This window comes from Cuculus canorus, chromosome 8 (assembly GCF_017976375.1).
Source record: "Cuculus canorus isolate bCucCan1 chromosome 8, bCucCan1.pri, whole genome shotgun sequence".
Taxonomy (NCBI): domain Eukaryota; kingdom Metazoa; phylum Chordata; class Aves; order Cuculiformes; family Cuculidae; genus Cuculus; species Cuculus canorus.
In genome coordinates this window covers 2,080,699-2,099,183 of record NC_071408.1, presented here as the reverse complement: position 1 = coordinate 2,099,183, position 18,485 = coordinate 2,080,699, and the positions used below count along the sequence as shown (strand labels likewise).

The window sequence follows — 18,485 nt, the reverse complement described above, 5'->3', positions numbered from 1 at the left end:
ATACATCCTGTCTTCTTTTCTACCAAACACCAAGGCGGATGCAGGCCACTATTTATAGCACACTAATGCAATTGTGAAATGCACAGCTCGTGCACTTTATGTCTGCTCAACTTTGACTGTGCTATCGAGCTAAGCAGCTTGTGGGAAGGGTCTTTCCCAAGAAATAAAAGGATGTTGATTCTGCCTATGTATTAACTGCTGGCAGAGACTCGGGGGTGCTCTCAGAGCACTCCTTCGGGTGCTCTTGCAGATTGCAAGAGGTGAAAGCTTACATTCCAGTAAGCAGCAGGGAAGTTATGACCTGCCTGTGATTAATTTCTCCCTCCGAAATGCGGATAACAACTGTTTCTCCACCTTGGTTGAACTGTTTCTCCGCCTTGGTTGACCTTCTCTCTTCACACTATAAACCACCTCTCAAGGTGCTGAGCCCGACTGCGTGCGGATGATGCCAAAGGTGGCAGAGGCCAGGCAGGAAAGCCAGGCATGGCTGCAAAGCAGATAACACAGTGGCTGCACCAGAGAAGGTCTGTATCAACACAGAGACTTCACATGAAATACAATGACATTGCAGAGCAATTCCCTCATCTAATACCATGACAAGGGGTTGTAAACATTGCAAGACAATTAACTGCCAGAAGACAATAACTCCAGAGGCTGAAGGCTATCTTGTTAATTCACGCACACCTGCTCCGCTGCAGGTCTGGCTCTTTTCACGGTGTCGAGCAACTCCAAATTCATTCCTATGAATAGTGAGGCCCTGGCCCAGGTTGCCCAGGTTGTGGCTGCTCTGTCCCTGGAGGTGATCACGGCCAGGTTGGATGGACCTTGGAGCCCCTGATCCAGTGAGAGGTGTCCCTGCCCATGGAAGGGGGATTGGAACTCAATGATCTTTAAGGTCCCTTCCAACCCAAACGATTCTATGATTCTATGCAAGACAAAAATGTACAAAACTATGGTTCCACAAAAATTGAAGTACAACTCTCTCTCTCTTCTGCTTTCCCACGGCAAAATTATCCAGACACATTTTCAACCATTCCAATGTTCAAGTTAAATGTTTGATGTTGAACCACATACTAAGGTTAAAGGGCTGAAAAGAAGACGTTTTGCATCTCCTGGCGTGGCAGCAAATCTGGCTTAAATTTCAGGGATTATCTGTTAAACTGAGGACTATGCGCTATTGTATCAGCTCAGCCATCTGACACAATCACCTCAAAAAGCAGCAATAAAAAAATGAACTTCTTCTGTTAAATTTTAGTCAATCATTCTCTGCTTACGGGTAGGAAAACCTCAACCACATTTACATCACAAAGATGACAGAATCATAGAATGGTTTGGGCTGGAAGGGACCTTCAAGATGGAGTTCCAACCCCTCCCCTGCCATGGGCAGGGACACCTCCCACTGGATCAGGGGCTCCAAGCCCCATCCAACCTGGCCTGGAACCTCTTCAGGGATGGGGCAGCCAAAACTTCCCTGGGCAGCCTGGGCCAGGGCCTCACCATACTCATTGTGAAGAATTTCTTTCTAAGATCTCATCTCACTCTCCCCTCTTTCAACTTAAAACCATTCCTCCTCATCCTCTCCCTGCACTCCCTGATCCAGAGCCCCTCCCCAGCTTTCCTGGAGCCCCTTTCCGTACTGGAAGCTGCTCTATGGTCTACCTGGAGCTTTCTCTTCTCCAGGCTGAACCACCCCAACTCTCTGTCTGTCCTCATACGGGAGGTGCTCCAGCCCTTGCATCATCTTCGTGGCTTCCTCTGGACTCATTCTAAGAGATCCATGTCCTTGCAATGCTGAGGACTCCAGAACTGGACGCAGGGCTCCAGGTGGGGTCTCACAAGAGTGGAGTAAAGGAGCGGAATCCTCTCCCTCGCCCTGCTGGTCTCACTGCTTTGGGTGCAGACCAGGGTACAGTTGGCTTTCTGGGCTGCGATTGCACATTGCTGGTTCACGTGGAGCTTCTCATCTACCAGCACACTCAACTCCTTCCCCTCAGGGCTGCTTTCAATCCCTTCTCCATCCAACCTGTAACTGTGCTCGGGATCGCCCTGACCCAGGCGCAGGACTTTCCACTTGGCCTTGTTGAACTTCATGTTGAATTATGAGCCATTTGAGAAAGTAATCTCTCTTACAGGGTTTCTGATTTTTTTTTTTCCAAAGAAAGTAACTGAAATAATGACAGACAGAACTCCAAAGATGCACCATTTTTCCTTATTCTTTTTTTTTTTTTTTCCTTCCTGTCAGGAGAAGTCACGACTAAGAATGGGGAGACTTTATCTGGGAAATAAGCTGCTCAACTGACATAAATGCAGTGCCTCCCCAAAGCAGGACTGCGGTGTAGCTGAGGGAGCAGCAGTGCAAAACCTCACCAACGACTGAGAACACTCCTCCAGCTCCCGAAGACAAGCAATTTGGTTCTGTGTATCTGTTCGGTTGATCTCTTCCCTAGCAGCTTCCAAGGGTCAGCGTTTTCTTCTCTTTTCTTTGTATTTTGACTTAAAATGAACACAAAGCTTCCGCAGGTGTAAGGTCAACGGTATGAATGAGGTGGCAACCGCTGCATGAGAGACGAAGATAGAAATACAGAAGTAAGACGTGTCTTTATTCATGTTCAGACAATTGCTAGCTTGGTCATGCCAAGTGCTGACAGACTCCAGAGTGCTATCAAAACAGATTTTATTCATCGTAATGCACACAGCACTGCAATGTGGGGACGAGTTCTTTAACCCTCTCTTAATGGGATCCCCGCTGCCATCAGCATCGGGTTGCAACCTGATGGAGGAAGTCTTGAACCACTGTTGCCTTGAAACAATTTACAACTAAGCAATTTCCCCTCACCCAGGTATTTAACTAGCTACCCTACCACCACCTCTGAACCAGGTTTCTTCACCGCTGGATCAGTGAAACTGGATGCTGAAAACCAATCTTATTCAAAGTGGCGAGCTATCTTCTTGGAGCCTGCACGAACCTTTCCATCGACTTGGATCTCAACTGAAGTACCACCACACCAGCATTTCTCCACTTGCAAGTGAAAAGAAAAGGAAGAGCAGTAGGAGAAGAGAAAGCTAGTTCAATCACATCACTACACAAGGCTCATGATTAACGGATAGATGCTGTCATGGCCCTGAGTGCGCTAAAGGCCATGACACCCTCAAGAAACCCCCACCTGCATCTTCTGCCGATGGATCCAGGAGCTCCATTTCAGCTGAGGCTTGGGCCTTTGGTCCTTGCCAGAGCAGGTCTGCCTGTCTCTAGTCCTTCCTCTGGTCCCATCTCTCGGAGGGACCTCAATCCCTCTTGGGCAAGCTCTGGCTGGTCCCCAGCCCTGTCTCCAGCCTTGTCTCCTGCTGCTCCTCCCTGGACAGACCCTGGAATCGGTTTGTTGCCATGCGTGGGACTGCTGACAGACCCTGCCACCAGCACTCAGCTCTGGCGCGGGTTCAGGCACCCCAACAGGAAGGGCACTGCAGGTGCTGCGGTCACCCTTGGCTCCCAGATTGTCATCCCTGGTGGGACCACCCTGCTTCTGCTCCAGGAGATACTCTGGCCCGTTACACACCTTCCTCAAAAGGCTCTTTTAATACTCTTTACACATCCCTGTATATTTACTTGCTGGAGTGGGCTGCGGAGCTTGTTTTGCTGCTACTTTCTGAGCAAACCCACAGCAGCGTCTTCCTTTCACTCAACAGCAGTGCCTTTTCCACCAGCTGTTAAAGATGAGCCACTTCTACTCACAAAAGGTGCAAATACAGAGCTTTAGTTCATGCGGAAAACACTTTCTTCGCACACAAACCGATCACAAACGAACAGACAAAACCTGAGGGTGGGGATTTGTTTTGTTTGGATTTGTTTTTAAATCCTGTTGCTTCCTTATGGGAATAAAATAGTAAATCATTGACTTACCAAGGATGTTCTCATAGTTACACAAACACATCATAAACCCAGATAACAAATGCAATTTCATTACATTTCCCACACGAACACAACACCAAAGCGCTGTTTGGTTCCATTCTCTTGCTTTCTGAAATACGCGTTTAGCATTGATGAATGTTTACTTAGGTAAGAAGCAAGCGATCAGCAAACTGGGTTGGAACAGAGTGGATAAAAACAAAGATGCTGTTAATCTAAAACAAATATCATTTCAACTGAATTAAAAAAAAATTGAGAAAAAACAGAGCGCGGAACAATTCTGGAATATGCGCATGCACTTCAGCCCTCCGCTGCAATGCACTCATCTGCTTTTCTTAAGCTTTCCAGCACCGAAGCAAGATCTACTTCACAACATGAGCTGCTGAAATCATAAACAACGCAAATGCTGCCCTTTCAGCAGCCCAACTGGGACCTGAATCTCTGCAGTGCAAATCAGAATCATGCAATGGTTTGGGTTGGAAGGGACCTTAAAGCCCATCCAGCTCCAACCCCCTGCCGTGGGCAGGGACACCTCTCACTGGATGAGGTTGCCCAAAGCCCCATCCAACCTGGCCTGGAACACCTCCAGGGAGGGAGCATCCCAAAACCTTCTTTGAAACTCACTGTTATTGTGATATTTAAAGTTTCGCACCGCTGAGCCCAGCTGCCTACATGCCACTCTCTTCCATGCAGCTCAGATTAAGTTCTGGGTGGAATGAGTGCCAGAGACACTCGTTCATGTTTGAAAACATCTTGAAAAAAGGTTATTGCCTCAAAATATCCAGGATTGCATTAGGACACTGCATGGCGCTGGTCTCCCTGTGCATCATCACTACTGACCCTAAAACGAGCGAGGTCTGACATTGCAGAAGCACATCAGGACAGCCAAAGGAGCCGGAGCGATCGCTATCTGAATGCTAACCAGCTGACCAGCAGAGTCAATCCAATAAATGCTGCCAGGCAAAGGAAGCCGCGTGTTTCCGCGAAGCCTAGTGCAGCAAGACCTTCTGATCACAGCACGCATTCACGCCAACATGACAGAAATTACTTTCCCTAAGCTACCTCCGTCCAGATAGTTTGAGTTCAGCGAGGGTGACCACGCTGGAAGATAAGTCTGGCCAGGAGAAAGAATTTCTCATTTGCAGCTTTAGGATTCTTTTTCTGACAGCTGAGGGAAAGAGAGAGGTAACAGGAAGGTCTTATTTATTGAAAACACTTCTAATATATATATTTTTTTCACTTCAAATTTTATCTAAATCTTCCCTACTTCAGATCTTCAAACAGCCAGAGGATGACCCGCGGAATTTTGTGCCCAGGAAGAAGGCAATCTTAGGAAGTTGATCTCATATTAATTAAGGACATGTGAGCAGCCTGCGAGGCTCACAGATATTTTGAAGTGTCCTGAGGAACATTCTGAGCCTGAAGTTTTGAGAAAGATGACACTCGTAGGGCTCTCAATTCAGGAAAAAAAGCCTTCAAAACAGAGTAATCTTTACAAAGGTTTGGGGACAATATTTTTGGAGAAGATATCACAACATAAGGAGATGGAGCTGTTGGAATGGGTCCAGAGGAGGCTACAAAGATGATCCGAGGGCTGGAGCACCTCCCGTACGAGGACACGCTGAGAGAGTTGGGGGTGTTCAGCCTGGAGAAGAGAAGGCTCCCAGGAGATCTTAGAGTGACCTTCCAGTGCCTGAAGGGGCTACAGGAAAGCTGGGGAGGGGCTGTTCATAAACACTTGTGGGGATAGGACGAGGGGCAATGGGGATAAACTGGAGAGGAAGAAAGAAGACACCAACATGACAAAACTCATGATGAGTCGACAATGTGTTTGGGTTTTAAACCATGATATTGGTGAACACGAAGCCAAGGAAAGCTCCCTCCTTCCTCTTGAGGTATGGCTGCTACAGAGCAGCAGATCTGTTTTGGGTGGCTGAGCTGCACTCCTCCGTTTGGGGAGAGAAGGCAGTTCTCCCTGCAAGATGGGTTTTGTTGCTTTGCAACCAACCGCCACCATCCAGGACAGGTCAATACTTGTCATAGTTACATACTCCAACTTTCTTCCTTGGTTTTTGAACTACGGTGTTTTCAAAAGACTTGGGAAGAAATATCAACACTGGAGAAAACTGTAGAAAAACCAAAGTGAGGCAGAGCAGAGCAGAGCCAAAGGCACGCACGGCTGCACGCGACGGGACCTCAGGTCCCTCACACGCCATCTCCACGCTGCCCATCTCTAAGACAAGGGTGGGTCTGTTACACAAACTGGGAAAGCTGTGAAGATACTTCACAAGGAGTGCAGTCAGTTGGACACTAACTGCATCGATCACTTTTTCAATCTCATTACGATACCTAAAGGCTAAAGATTACCCTTTCTTGCATCCTCCCAGCTTTCCTCAGATAAATTGGTTTATAAATACTATGCTTTGCATTCAGCTTGATTTAGACTGGTTTAGCAATTGGAGCTGCTGTTAATAACAGAAATTGCAGCACGGATATTCCCAATTTACCAGAAGATTCTTATCTGCTACGTTTACTCTCACTTTTGCAGAGCACCCAAGAGCTCCACATAAACATCTGGACAAGCCTCTCAGATTAATAAACATTCTAAAAATGTTATTTTCCACAAGAAATCACATTACTAGTAGTTTTCTTGTACAAAAAAATCAGGCAAATAACCTCCCTTTCAAAAGAACAATCTATGACTTTTTAAAAAGGCACAAACAAAATCGATCTACAAGATTTTATATTATTAAAACATATGCTGAACTCAACAACACTCAAGGCTCTATCACGGCATTTTGTTCTTCATTGGTATTTACATTATTATAGTTCTTATGCATTGCCCTGGAAATCAGCTTTGAAGTGGAACGATTAATAAATGAAGATTTATTATTACTATCCTTATTAGAGGGATTTAAAAGTCATTAGAGATCAACAAGACATAATAATCATATTATACTCAATCTTCTCTAGAACATCTCCTCTGATAGGCCTGCTAACTCAATTATTTAAATACATATGGAAGCAGAACACAGCGTGCCTTCCACAGTTCGAGACGAGATGGAAATGTTTATGTTCTCAGTTAACTCGAACTTGTTCTTACAGAACTCATGGGTTTCACGGTGGGTTTCTCAGTTTTAAACACTAGCGTTTCAAATTTACAGGGGACGCCTGGCTCGATGTGTTGGCTCAACTCAAAACCAGGTTCAAAGCTGGGGAGGAAATAAGGCACTGGAGCACAATCTTAACCTGGAGTGACTGTGAAAAGTGAAAAACAAAATCCTCAAAGAAGTGATCTTCTCTCAAATAGTCGATAGATTTGACTTCAGCCACCAGGGAAAGAAGGAAAAAGCACGTAGAGGCTCTGAGGAACACCAGAAGCAGAACAGCACCACTCCGGGCAGTTCAGAAAACAATCTCTGGATTCAAAAGGACATCTATAGTCCGGAAAAAACCTGCTGGTGCTCATAACTCCTGCATGGCCTTGCCTGCTTCCCCCCCAAAAGGAGGGGGAAAACGTGCTGAGGGACAAGTGTGTTCATAGCAAAGGAAGTCAAAGTTGAATGCAACACTAATGGAGAATTGTCATCCAACAGAAAGTAAGGATACGCACAGGAATGAATTAGGTCCTTCCCACCTTTTGTTTATTCATGAAATCCTCCACCATGAGCTTACCCCAAACGAGAAGCTTGGAGACCCAACCACTTACATAGTTCTGAGACCACCCTCACGTCTTCCGCAGTTCAGACCCCTCCGGACTGTTGTACTACACACAGAGCTGACCTCCTTCACAGCAAGAACTCACATTTAACTACAAACACGTGTTCTCTCCTCCTCCCCTCCCAGCACTCTCATTAGAGTTACAGCTCTTTTCCAGCAGTTACAAGAGGGGAAACTTATGACCCCAGGCTATGACTAACCTCCGGAACTTCCATCATTACTCAGCCTTGACGGCAGAGATGGTAGGGAGTAGCCACGGTCTCTGTGTCACCGCAGGCTGGCACTGGTGGTTCTTATTGCCCAGCTGGAAAACAAGGGCAATGGTAACGATGACCATCTAGTTCATTCCTCAGCAGCTCCACTTGGTACTTGTGCAGCTGCATTTATAGCAGTGGAGCAAAAAAGCTCTTGAGCACCAGAGAAGATGGAGCTCACAGAAAAACACGTGAACAAAAGGGTGGTAAGTGGGAAAGTGAAAGGTTTTTCAGCTATGTGGTTAATGCTTTCAACCACAGATGACAAAAAAATCCCTAAGTGGCAAAAAAACCCCAGCAGCCTGAGGCAAAGGTAGGAGCAAAACTGGCTAGAGTCAAATGAAGTATTTTCATACCTCTCCTCATTGAAAAAATGACCCATTTAATGCAAAAGCAAGATGGGAAGTACAATCCTTGCTGTTGACTCGTTGCCCGCAGCTTGTTTGGGATGAAGTTCAAGCAAGAAAGAAGAGTACCGTTTTCATCTCAGATGTTAGGCAAACAGTGAAGGGCAATATATCGTCAACCACGTCTTTCAGATCCCACCAGCTGCTTGGGGAAGGCAGCACCAGCACTGAGGTATTTCCCTTCAGTTCTGGCACTGCTGTTCCAAGTGCTTCCAGATTTTCTCCACTTGCGAAATGTCTGAGGTAATTTGGGCTACTACAACTGCAAAGCTTGAACCTGCTAGTTCTGCACAGGTGCTTTATGTCAGATTACTCCCCAGACATGAACACTACAAGTGTTTATCATCTAAGAACATCGCTACTGACAGATACTAATATTTCTGGGATTTTATCAATGCTATCTCTACATCAGCCACCTTCCAACGCCACTTCTCATCTCTGTTTCTTTTACTGTGCCACCTCCTTCCCCAAAACCTCTTACTGATTGCCTCTAATTCCCTTTCCGTTACCTTCTTGCTCCTCAGGAACCATCCGGTTTCCCTGCCACTCACCTCGGTCCTGCTCTGCCTAGTCATTCCGCAGTTAATTTTTGATCCCTATCGGCTGCCAAGATGCTCTGCTCTTGGCCACTGGCTGGATGAGACACTTCTACCTCTTCCCGTCAATAGGCAAGGAAACATTCAGCAGCTTTTGTCACCTGGAACTGGATGGGGAACTTACAAGGTAATTGTTGCAGTGTCTTTTAACCTTTGCTGACTCTGTGGAAACTTCCACATCTCTGGGAACTTGTTCTGCTAGTATCTGCCATCCTCGCTGAGATCACCTGCTCCAAGCTAGCACAACTACGCTCTTTCCTTGTCGGGAGCTGATGACGAGAGCTCTCTTACAGGCGTTGACTGACTTCCTCCTTGACAACTTAAGGAATAACTGCACAATGTGTTACACGGAATTAATCTAGGACCGACAACGTGAAAGTTTAATAGAAAACAAAGTGGGCAGAACACTGAGATTTCAGATCTAACTCACAACAAACAATGCAATTGTCACTACAATTTCCAACATGGAAGAAGAGGGAGCAGGGATACTATTCAGTCTCCTATAAAAGCGCTCCAGGCATCTGGCAAATGCAAAAGATTGCTAAGAAGGACAATAAATATGAAGTTAAGGTGTATTTTTCTTGCCTCTCTTTTTCATACTGAAAAATTGTGTTTAGGAATGACGCAAGGCACTGGATATGTGAAGCACACGGATTCCAGCTTGTGGGCATCTAAGCATCCTGTTGATCATTTGTAAGTCCCAAAAGAACAGCAGCGAAGTCAGGTACGCTCCAGCTCAACTTTGTCTACACCCAATTCCTGATCTGGAGCCTATCCCCCCAGCAGCAAGGGAAAAACATGGCTTTTCTGCTCATTCTGGTTACCACTCAACAAGTCGTTTAAGTCTCAGACTCCACCTCTTTGCTAAAATAGAATCAGTCACTGGACTGGATCTTTTAGCGATGCTAATCTGCTAAGCTAAACTCAAGTATGTGCCAGAAAATGGTTAACAGAAGGTAGGATTTCTGCTATTGATAGCTTTCCGTAAAACAGGGAACAATTAACAGCCCTCAAATGGATCCCAGAATAGCTAAATGATAGTGCTGACACCAGTCCAGGTCGATAAAGTCCTTTAAACTCCCTTCGGTCTTCTTGATCCTCTGCCTCCAGAAGTTACTCCAGGTTTCTTGTCATTAAAATTACAATCCCCGGCCCACAGCAGCTTAAAACAAAATAGCAGAGAGGCACATACTGCCAAAACTGCTCCTCCACCAAATAGCAGCTAAATTATAAACTGAAATTCCTTTGAGAAACGAACAGATCCTTTCGTTCGTGACAGCACTTGAAGCCTTCTTTAAATAAAAGCAGCATATTCAACTCACAGTTCCAAACCCAGCAAAGGAGTGCACATGGCAAAATAACCCATCGCTTAAGTCTGAAGCTCAATGAATAACCACTTTCTGTCTGGATTACGCCTCTAAGTATCCTTACTCCGGGGCTCCACGGTGGGGAGCAAGCTAGCCCCCAGCAAGGTGCAAAAAGTGAAATGTCATTGGTTTTGAAACTAAGAGGAGATATTTTTTGCTGCTTAGATGTGTCATACCCACTTCCACACAAACAATTGCTATAAAAACCACCAGAGAAGAGAAGTTTGGCGCACTCAGTACCAATTCTAAGCACCTATTTTAAGGGTAACAGTACTAAGTTACTAAGCTTATTCGCAGCTGACTGTCAGATACATACCTGGGCAGATCTAGCAATCTCATTTCTGAATAGTCTTCCAGATAATTCCTAACATTTAAAAAACCTGAAGTACTGTTTAGATCATCGGCTAAAAACACTTAGCGTGTACTAACAAAATTGGGGCGGGGGGGTAGAAATCATGAAGCTGACTATAAATTTTATCTTATACAACCACCCTGATGCACAAGCGGCTGTGATAACACCTGGATCATGGACCAGCCTTCCCATACAGTGCAACCGATGTTGTTGTTCCACATTCAGAGCTTCCCGGTACTACTGAATCCCCCATAGAAGGTTATCTCTATTTCCATTGCACCTTCAAACGCTGTTTGCTATAGCATTTTAGAACTAATGCTTTTATTGCTTTACCAGGAAAACATATTGAGGAATTATTTTTCTTACTGAATAAGATTTTTATTTTTAGGGAATTATTCAACTATTTTGGTACCTAATGACAAATACATAACGGAGACACGTATATAAATATGAGGGGGTTGTGTGGCTCGTTGCCTTTGAACTATTCTAGTTCAGTTCAAGACAGTAAAGTACTGTACATCACTTTGAATGGTAATTTTCCACTATAAGTTTCACCCCAACCTATGTTTGAGCTGTCATAGTACCGTCCTTTAGAAGGGCCAACTGCACTATCACTGATTTATTTTAACACGTGTTTTCCTTTACATTTAGCGAAAGGAGAAGACTCACAAATATACCATCCAGAACACTCAGAATGTAGGGGGAAAGATGAAATCCTGCAACACTTACCACCAAACACATCTCCGTTCTGGTAGTTTTTCCCCTTCTGAGTTTCCTCTTCGTTTTGAACAGTAGAAACATGCTTGGCGGAGGCACAGCCCATAGCTTCATTCAGACAGCTCCAGCTGGACCGAACCACAAATCATGTCTAGAGACGCGCGCTCATTGTTTGAAAAATAATCCACTTTCCCACGTGGCTGTCGAGACGCTTTTACCTAAAGATGGCAAAGAGAGAGGAAAATATTGACAAAAGGTAACCTCTAAATGCAGAGCTTCAAGAAGACAAATAATAGGGTTGGAAAGAGAATTACAAAAGCACGGAACACAGAGGTTTTTTAGGAAGAAGATAAAAACCCCACAATATCTGCTCCTTTTATCAATCCACACATCAAGCCAGATTTCTTACTTAGTGTTTTAGTGTTTAAGAGCTGCTAATTGCAAGTGCTCAGACAAAATACTCCCCTAAATCAATTAAAGATCTTATGTTAATAGATGTGAAAAGCAATAGCCAGCTGTGTTATCTTCTTCCTATGTGTTCATTACTCTACTGGATCCATAAAACCTCTGCCATTCTAAAAGGCAACTATCCCCATTTTAGGATGGAATAACACGCCCTGAACAATCCAGATGTCACATATAACAAAATGGGGAAGAAAAAGCTAGTTTATAGCTGCAATATTTTATATTAAAAAAAAAATTCATTAAACCCACAAACTGTTTAATGACCAAACGGTTCCACACTCAAACAAAATCAACTTCTAAGCTGGGTGAGACGACCTGGCTTGCCGTTCCATCAGCCAAACCTTTTGGATGAGAAGAGCTAGAGGAAAATGAGAACCAGCTCTTCTTGCCGAGTTGTTGAGTTCAGCGATAGCATAAGATCATACATGCAATTTCTTAACTCGTTACTTCAAATTTAAAAGGACGCGTGGCTCATTTTACTCCATGCTGACCACAAGGACTTAACAGCGGAAGAGCGCTCTCACCTGGGACACAGCAATTTCCACCCCACCAGCAATGTGCAATCCCAAAGGAAACCTTTCGAGCTCTGTTCCCTACGTGCTCAGCATGAAGGTCACGCCTGCCCATGCCGAGGCAGCACTGTGACGCACCAGGACATGGAATAGGAGGGATTTTCCTGCCCATCCCCACAGCCACAGAAACAAGGATGTGGCCAACCCGGCTGAGAGCGATTCTGCTTCTGGCCCTGCGGCCACAGGTCCTCCGACACGCGGCTTTTCCCACGCGAGAGGAAGCCCTCTGGGTACAGAACCACCTCTTACTCACAGAGCAGCTCCCACCTTTCGTCTTGCACAGCACAGAAACATGCTTTTCTCCATTTAACCACTCCGTTCCAGGCAAAGTGCACCTTGTCTATGTGCTCAGTCCTTGCTCTGAACCCCTAACTCACCACATCACACCTCTACGTGCACTTTTCTTTATGCCCGGTATATTCCCCCACGTGCTTTCTCCTTTTTTCCTTCCTCTTATATGAGCATGAGCACAAATTTCTATTTACCTGGTCCCTCTCTTCTCCTTTAGCCACAGCCCACCTGAAAGCAGAGGATTTTACGCCAGGTATCCACGCTATTAGTGGGAGTGAGCAGACCCCCGTGAGCTATTTTTTTAAGCCTATACGATTCCATAATTTGATTTTTTTACACCAGAAAACAGAAAAGAAAAGCTAGGTTTTGCAGCAAAAGTCAGTACTATGCTAGGGAAGTTATCTGCTTCCTCAAGCAATCGCTAAGGAGATCCAAACTATCCAAATTCAACTCTTTTAAAGCATCTGCTTGTCAGGTGTAGAGACAAAGGTATAGCCCTGCTAAGAAACAACATCGCTCTCACAATCCCTCTGCGCGCATTCCTCATTACAACGCCACGTGGCGTAAATACCAACACGCTTGCTTTATATAAACTATATTAGCTGTTCGGAAGTTTTAGCAACGCGGTGAGGGTCACGGCCGGCATCTTCACGTGTGCCCAACCAGCACAACAGCCTGCATCATGGTAACAGGGCTTCGTCTTGCTTTTGGGGTAAGAAATGAGGATTTTGAGCATCAGCCACGCTGTGGTTGCTCAGGAGGCGCAGCAAGACAGGCGGAGGTGTGGGAGATGGAGGAGAAACAGCAAGCTGGCAAGGGGAAGCGCTAACCGGGCTGGAAATTAAACGGGGACTCATTTTCTTAAAGGATGCAAATTTGCTTAAAGACAATAGCTTTTAAAAAAACAGCTGAAACAAAGGATGGGGTAAAAACGATCAAGTTTTTCGCCAGAGACTCCCTGTTTGAGATTTTGGATATAAGTAGGAGCCTCAAGGAAAACAGAGCCCGGAAACAGTAACTTCAATTGGTGATTTAAAATAGAACCAATTATATCTCGAGGAAAAGGATGTGGGCAGCTCTGGGGCAAAGAGCAAGGGGAGAGCCAGTGTCACCCCAGAAAAGACAAGGAGGTGCATCCGTGGGACCGCTAACAGGTTGTAGGGGGGGAAATCACTGTGCGTGCCACACAGCGAGCATCTCTGTCACAGAAACCCAGATCCGCGCTCACAAAGAACCTGTGGAATGGATCACACTGTTGCCATAGTTGACTCTTTTTCCTCTTTTTTCCTCCTTCTGTCTCTCAGGGACCACTTACAAAAGGGAAACAGCTGCTTAGTAATAAAACCCAAATGTATTTCATAACATAGCAGTGGGTTGGGTGTGGGGAGGGGTTTTTTTTGGTGAAGTTTTATGCCCAGCCAACACGCAGCAAACCAAATTGCAAAAGAGTTCATCACTGATGAGTCCCCTGGAGGGTGCTGGTCCCGTCACCCAGGACCGGCGAGCTGTGGAAGCAATCAAGAGCGAGAAAGGAGCAGAATGTGAATGCAAAAGGATAAAGCTCTTTAGGGGAGGGGAAAAAACCCATATCCACAGTCAAATCTCTCCTGCAGTATCTCGGCAGCACACGCCAACCTCACTAAAAATACGGTCACGTTCAAAGGCATGCTGCGACTCAAGGAAACTAATGGGAATATGGGAACTGGAAGTTCTACCTTTTACTTTAAAGAAGAGTAATCACAGCACTATCAGAAAAAAAACTATGTGACTAATACTGGGATTGCGGAGGCAATATTTGCTGGTGCCAATAAACTGGGCTGAGAAAGCTACTCCAAAGTGACCTCCAAGGTGAAGTCCAACACACATTTCCAGGCTCATTTCTTGGACTACTGTTAATGTAGTGCAGCGAGACAGATGATACTGCAACAAGGAAAACTAACACAAGCCAGAATTAGCAGAGGATTTGAAACGAGAGAGCGAGAAGCAGCATTAATTTTACAAGAGATGAAATCTGAGGTATAGGACCCAGTGCTGCCCCAGCCTGGGGGAATCCTCCCTTGCCCGAGTATGGAAGCCCAGAGCGACGAGGTTTGGGTATCGCTCAGGAACAAGACGCTGGTCCTTATTCGATAGGATGGATGCCTGCAGTGGGTTTTGAGGACATGAAACGCAGTACTTCAAATGGCAGCAGAATAACGCATCCGTTCCCCCTCCTCCCCCACTTTTGCACAAATAGATTTTTTTTTCCCTTTTGTCTTCCTGAGCATTTGTGGGGCACACAGCTCTTTAGAAGCCAAAAATAAAAAGAATAAGAAAACCTCAAACCATTTGCAGTTCATGTTCACCACCCACCATCATTAATTATCGAGATTTGAGAGGCAATTTACAAGCTCCAATCTGCAAAACGCTAGTGAGAACAATCTCTCCGGCAGATCAAAAGTGTCTACACCACCCCCAAATTAAATGCGGCAGGGTTAAGATTAACATCTTACTCGCGGGTCAAGAGAAGACTACAGGCGCTCTCAGATGCTGTGCTGTGTACCCCAACTAGAAAAAAGGGAGCTCAATTCCCAAACAGAGGAAACGTTAAGTAATTCCTCCTTTTTGAGGCATGTCTATATTGTGCTTTTTCTTTTCCCAGCTCTTTCAACACTTCATTAATCCACTCGTCATGCCCTCGCCTCTTGTTTCTGACAGTCGCATCCAAGCCTGAAACCTCGACAAAACGCATTTTGCTTCCACAGTTGAAAACCAAACAGTTAAGTGTCTCACAACGAACGTGTGTTAATTCTTCTCTTACCACAGGTGTGTTTGTTTTCATCTTTATTGTACTGCAATAACCAATCTTTCAGCATCTTCAGGCTGCTGATACATCTAAAAGTTTCCTTCCGTGTTGACCACACAGGAAATCAGGTTAAAATTTCACAAAGCTCATGTGATCAAAGCAAGGAGCTCTGTGCAACCATGAAGAAAAACTAAGCTACAAAGAAAAACCACACACTGTCTACCTGTAATGCAACCGAGTCCAGGCAGAACCCAAGGACTTGGCTGCTATTAATTACACTTATTTCCTATAAGAATCAGTCCTGTTTGATTTTCGTTTGATTTTGTTTGCCAAAAGAAGAAAGCAGCAATGCCTTCTGAATTTAACTTCCATGAGGGTCACTGGAAATCAGCATCTGGGAGTCCCTACAGTGACATCCCTTCACCCTAACACAACTTCTGCCAGAAAAGATGGCTTTTGGGGTTATTTTCAACTGCCAAAAGGCAGTTTTGAGCCCAAAAGACAGACCTTTTGCCTCTGAAGTGCACCAATGGCCTAAGAGGGGGAGTGAGAAAAAGACGTAAACATATATACCTCATATAAACTTTTGTTTCTCCTTTTTCAAATCATTCGCCCCAGCGTTGCTGGTGAATAGCACAATTACACTGAAAACCAACCCACTGACTTGCTAAAAGAACAGGGCAAGGTTATAGCAGAACGAGAGCTGCAAACACTAAATACCAGAAGGGGGAAAAAGAAAAGCCAAAGAGAGTAGCGATGCTGTGCTGCTTCAAACCCCCAGGCAGAACACGTTCCCTCCGCCTGTTGATATCAATAGCCATGAAATTAGGGATTTTATCCCCTTCTATGAACTGTTTGTCTCTCCGATGCAAAACTTCTGTGTTTATAATTATATTTCAGCATCCTATTGGAAACACGCTGTTCCAGCCAGTGAGCAAACACAGCAGTAATCGTGCTGAAAGGGAGAAGAATAAGAGAAGCGCTATAAAATCAATAACACCCAAGGAAATGAAGAGAAAACGCATCGCGGTCTTACAGCATTTTACTCATGCTGCACTAAAAACAACCTCGACAACCAAAACCAGCCCAGTTACCTGGCTGGGTGGGGGCACTGCAGTTTGCACGTGTCCTCTCTTGGGAAGCCACGCTCAGCAGAAATTCTATTTGAAGCATTCACTTCTCAAAGAGCACAGAAGAACACTGCAATTTGACAGCTCAAGAGACCCGACAGAGAAACCACAGAAGCTCGTCTACCTAGTTTTTTCCCATCAGGGAGGGCCTGATTTGAATTAATGCTGCTAATTCATATCATTAGGATTTTTGTTCTATTACAGGGCAGACTTTGTCCCGCTGAGGCTTATCTTACCTTTTTATCAGCAAAATTAGCCTCTTATTTTCATAGAGTCACAGAAAGGTTTGGGTTGGAAGGGGCCTTAAAGCCCATCTAGATCCACCCCCTGGATCACCTCCCACTGGATCAGGGGCTCCGAGCCCCATCCAACCTGGCCCTGAGCACCTCCAGGGATGGGGCAGCCACCACTGCTCTGGGCAACCTGAGGGCCTCCCCACTCTCACAGCAAAACATTTCTTCCTAAGACCTCATCTCAATCTCCCCTCTTTCAGCTCAAAACTGTTCCCCATGTCCTATCCCTGCCCTCCCTGTTCAAGAGCCCCTCTCCAGCTTTCCTGGAGACCCTCTCAGTACTGGAAGCTGCTCTAAGGTCTCCTCGGAGCCTTCTCTTCTCCAGGCTGAACGATCCCAACTCTCTCAGCCTGTCCTCATACAGGAGGTGCTCCACCTCTCCAACCAGCTCCGTGGCCTCCTCTGAACTCGCTCCAACATCTCCATGTCCTTCCTGTGCTCGGTACTCCAGAACTGAATGCAGGGCTCCAAGTGAGGTCTCATGAAAGCGGAGCAGAGGTGGAGAATCCCCCCACCGCTTTGGATGCCGCCCAGGATATGTTGGGCTTTCCGAGCTGCGAGTTGCTGGCTCACGTTGAGCTTCTCATCCACCAGCACCCTCTTTTCTTTTGTTTGCAATAAGCACTTCTGCTGATTATTTTTAATGCAATTATCTGTACCTTTCCAGGGTCTCACCCCCCTTCAGACCCATTGATCTATCCTACTGGCTCTACAGTTAAAAGCCCCCCAAGCAGCTGACTGAGAAAATCCTGGAAAATCCTTGAAAATGTACAAAAATTAGATGACAGATCCCATCGTCTCCCCCCATCTCCAATCGTATCAATGAATCACAACTGCAAATACAACAGAAATGAATCTCTCTCCCCACGCAGTCGCCTCCAACCATACAGCGCGGGATTATCCCACCTCACCTTGAGAAAGCACTTTGGGTCCCTCCCGACTGTTCTACAACATCTGCCTTGAACATACGCTCTCCAGATATGCTGTGCGCTTCCAGCATTCACGCAGAGACCTTTCCTTGTCCCTGGTAAGTTTGGTCAAACAGCAAATTTGGCCAAATTTATGACTGCAGAGGGAGATTAGCAGCCTGCTGGCTGTCCTGCAGCACTACAGAGCTCCAAAGCTGCATCCCAGGGTGCTTCCCAGGCATTTTCTACCCAAAGAGTGAGGGCAGGAGCTACTTCATGTGCCACTTCAGTTGAAATTAAACAAACCAGCTCAGCTATGCAGAAGCCAAGGGGCTGAGATGCCAGGGACCGGCTGCTAATGTGTCAGCAAGGAAGCATTTGCCATATGCACTTCTGCTGTTTCTGTGCAATTAAAGCGTAAAACAATTTAAAGGGATCTCCTTTTCTTGGAGACGAGTTGCAGAAAGAAGAAATTTTTCTTCACTAAGCCAATAACACTTAAATGACAGAAGATGTGCTGCCTCTTCCATGGCTGAAACCACAGCTACGGTCTCGCTAAAAATCATCAGGTAAAATTAATGACAGAAGCTAACAAAGGAGCTCATTTTACTCCCGGCTTTTGTGAGCAACGGTAGAGGATTCAAGATTTCCACCAGGGATTCTTTAAATGCATTTCTGGGCATTTCCCACAGCAGTCCCATGTAGGTGGCACAAAATAGGG

General features: G+C 45.5%; 1 protein-coding gene across 4 annotated transcripts in view; it reads right to left on the bottom strand.

The window, feature by feature from the left end:
- C8H1orf21 (chromosome 8 C1orf21 homolog) overlaps nucleotides 1–18,485 on the bottom strand; it is a 120,532-nt gene that overhangs the window by 61,932 nt on the left and 40,115 nt on the right. For all 4 annotated transcript variants that reach the window (XM_054073223.1, XM_054073224.1, XM_054073225.1 and 1 more), the window contains one exon: nucleotides 11,333–11,538. In XM_054073223.1, the coding sequence (XP_053929198.1) occupies nucleotides 11,333–11,426 (94 nt within the window). In that variant the 5' untranslated portion in view covers nucleotides 11,427–11,538. The remainder of the gene's footprint in view (nucleotides 1–11,332; nucleotides 11,539–18,485) is intronic.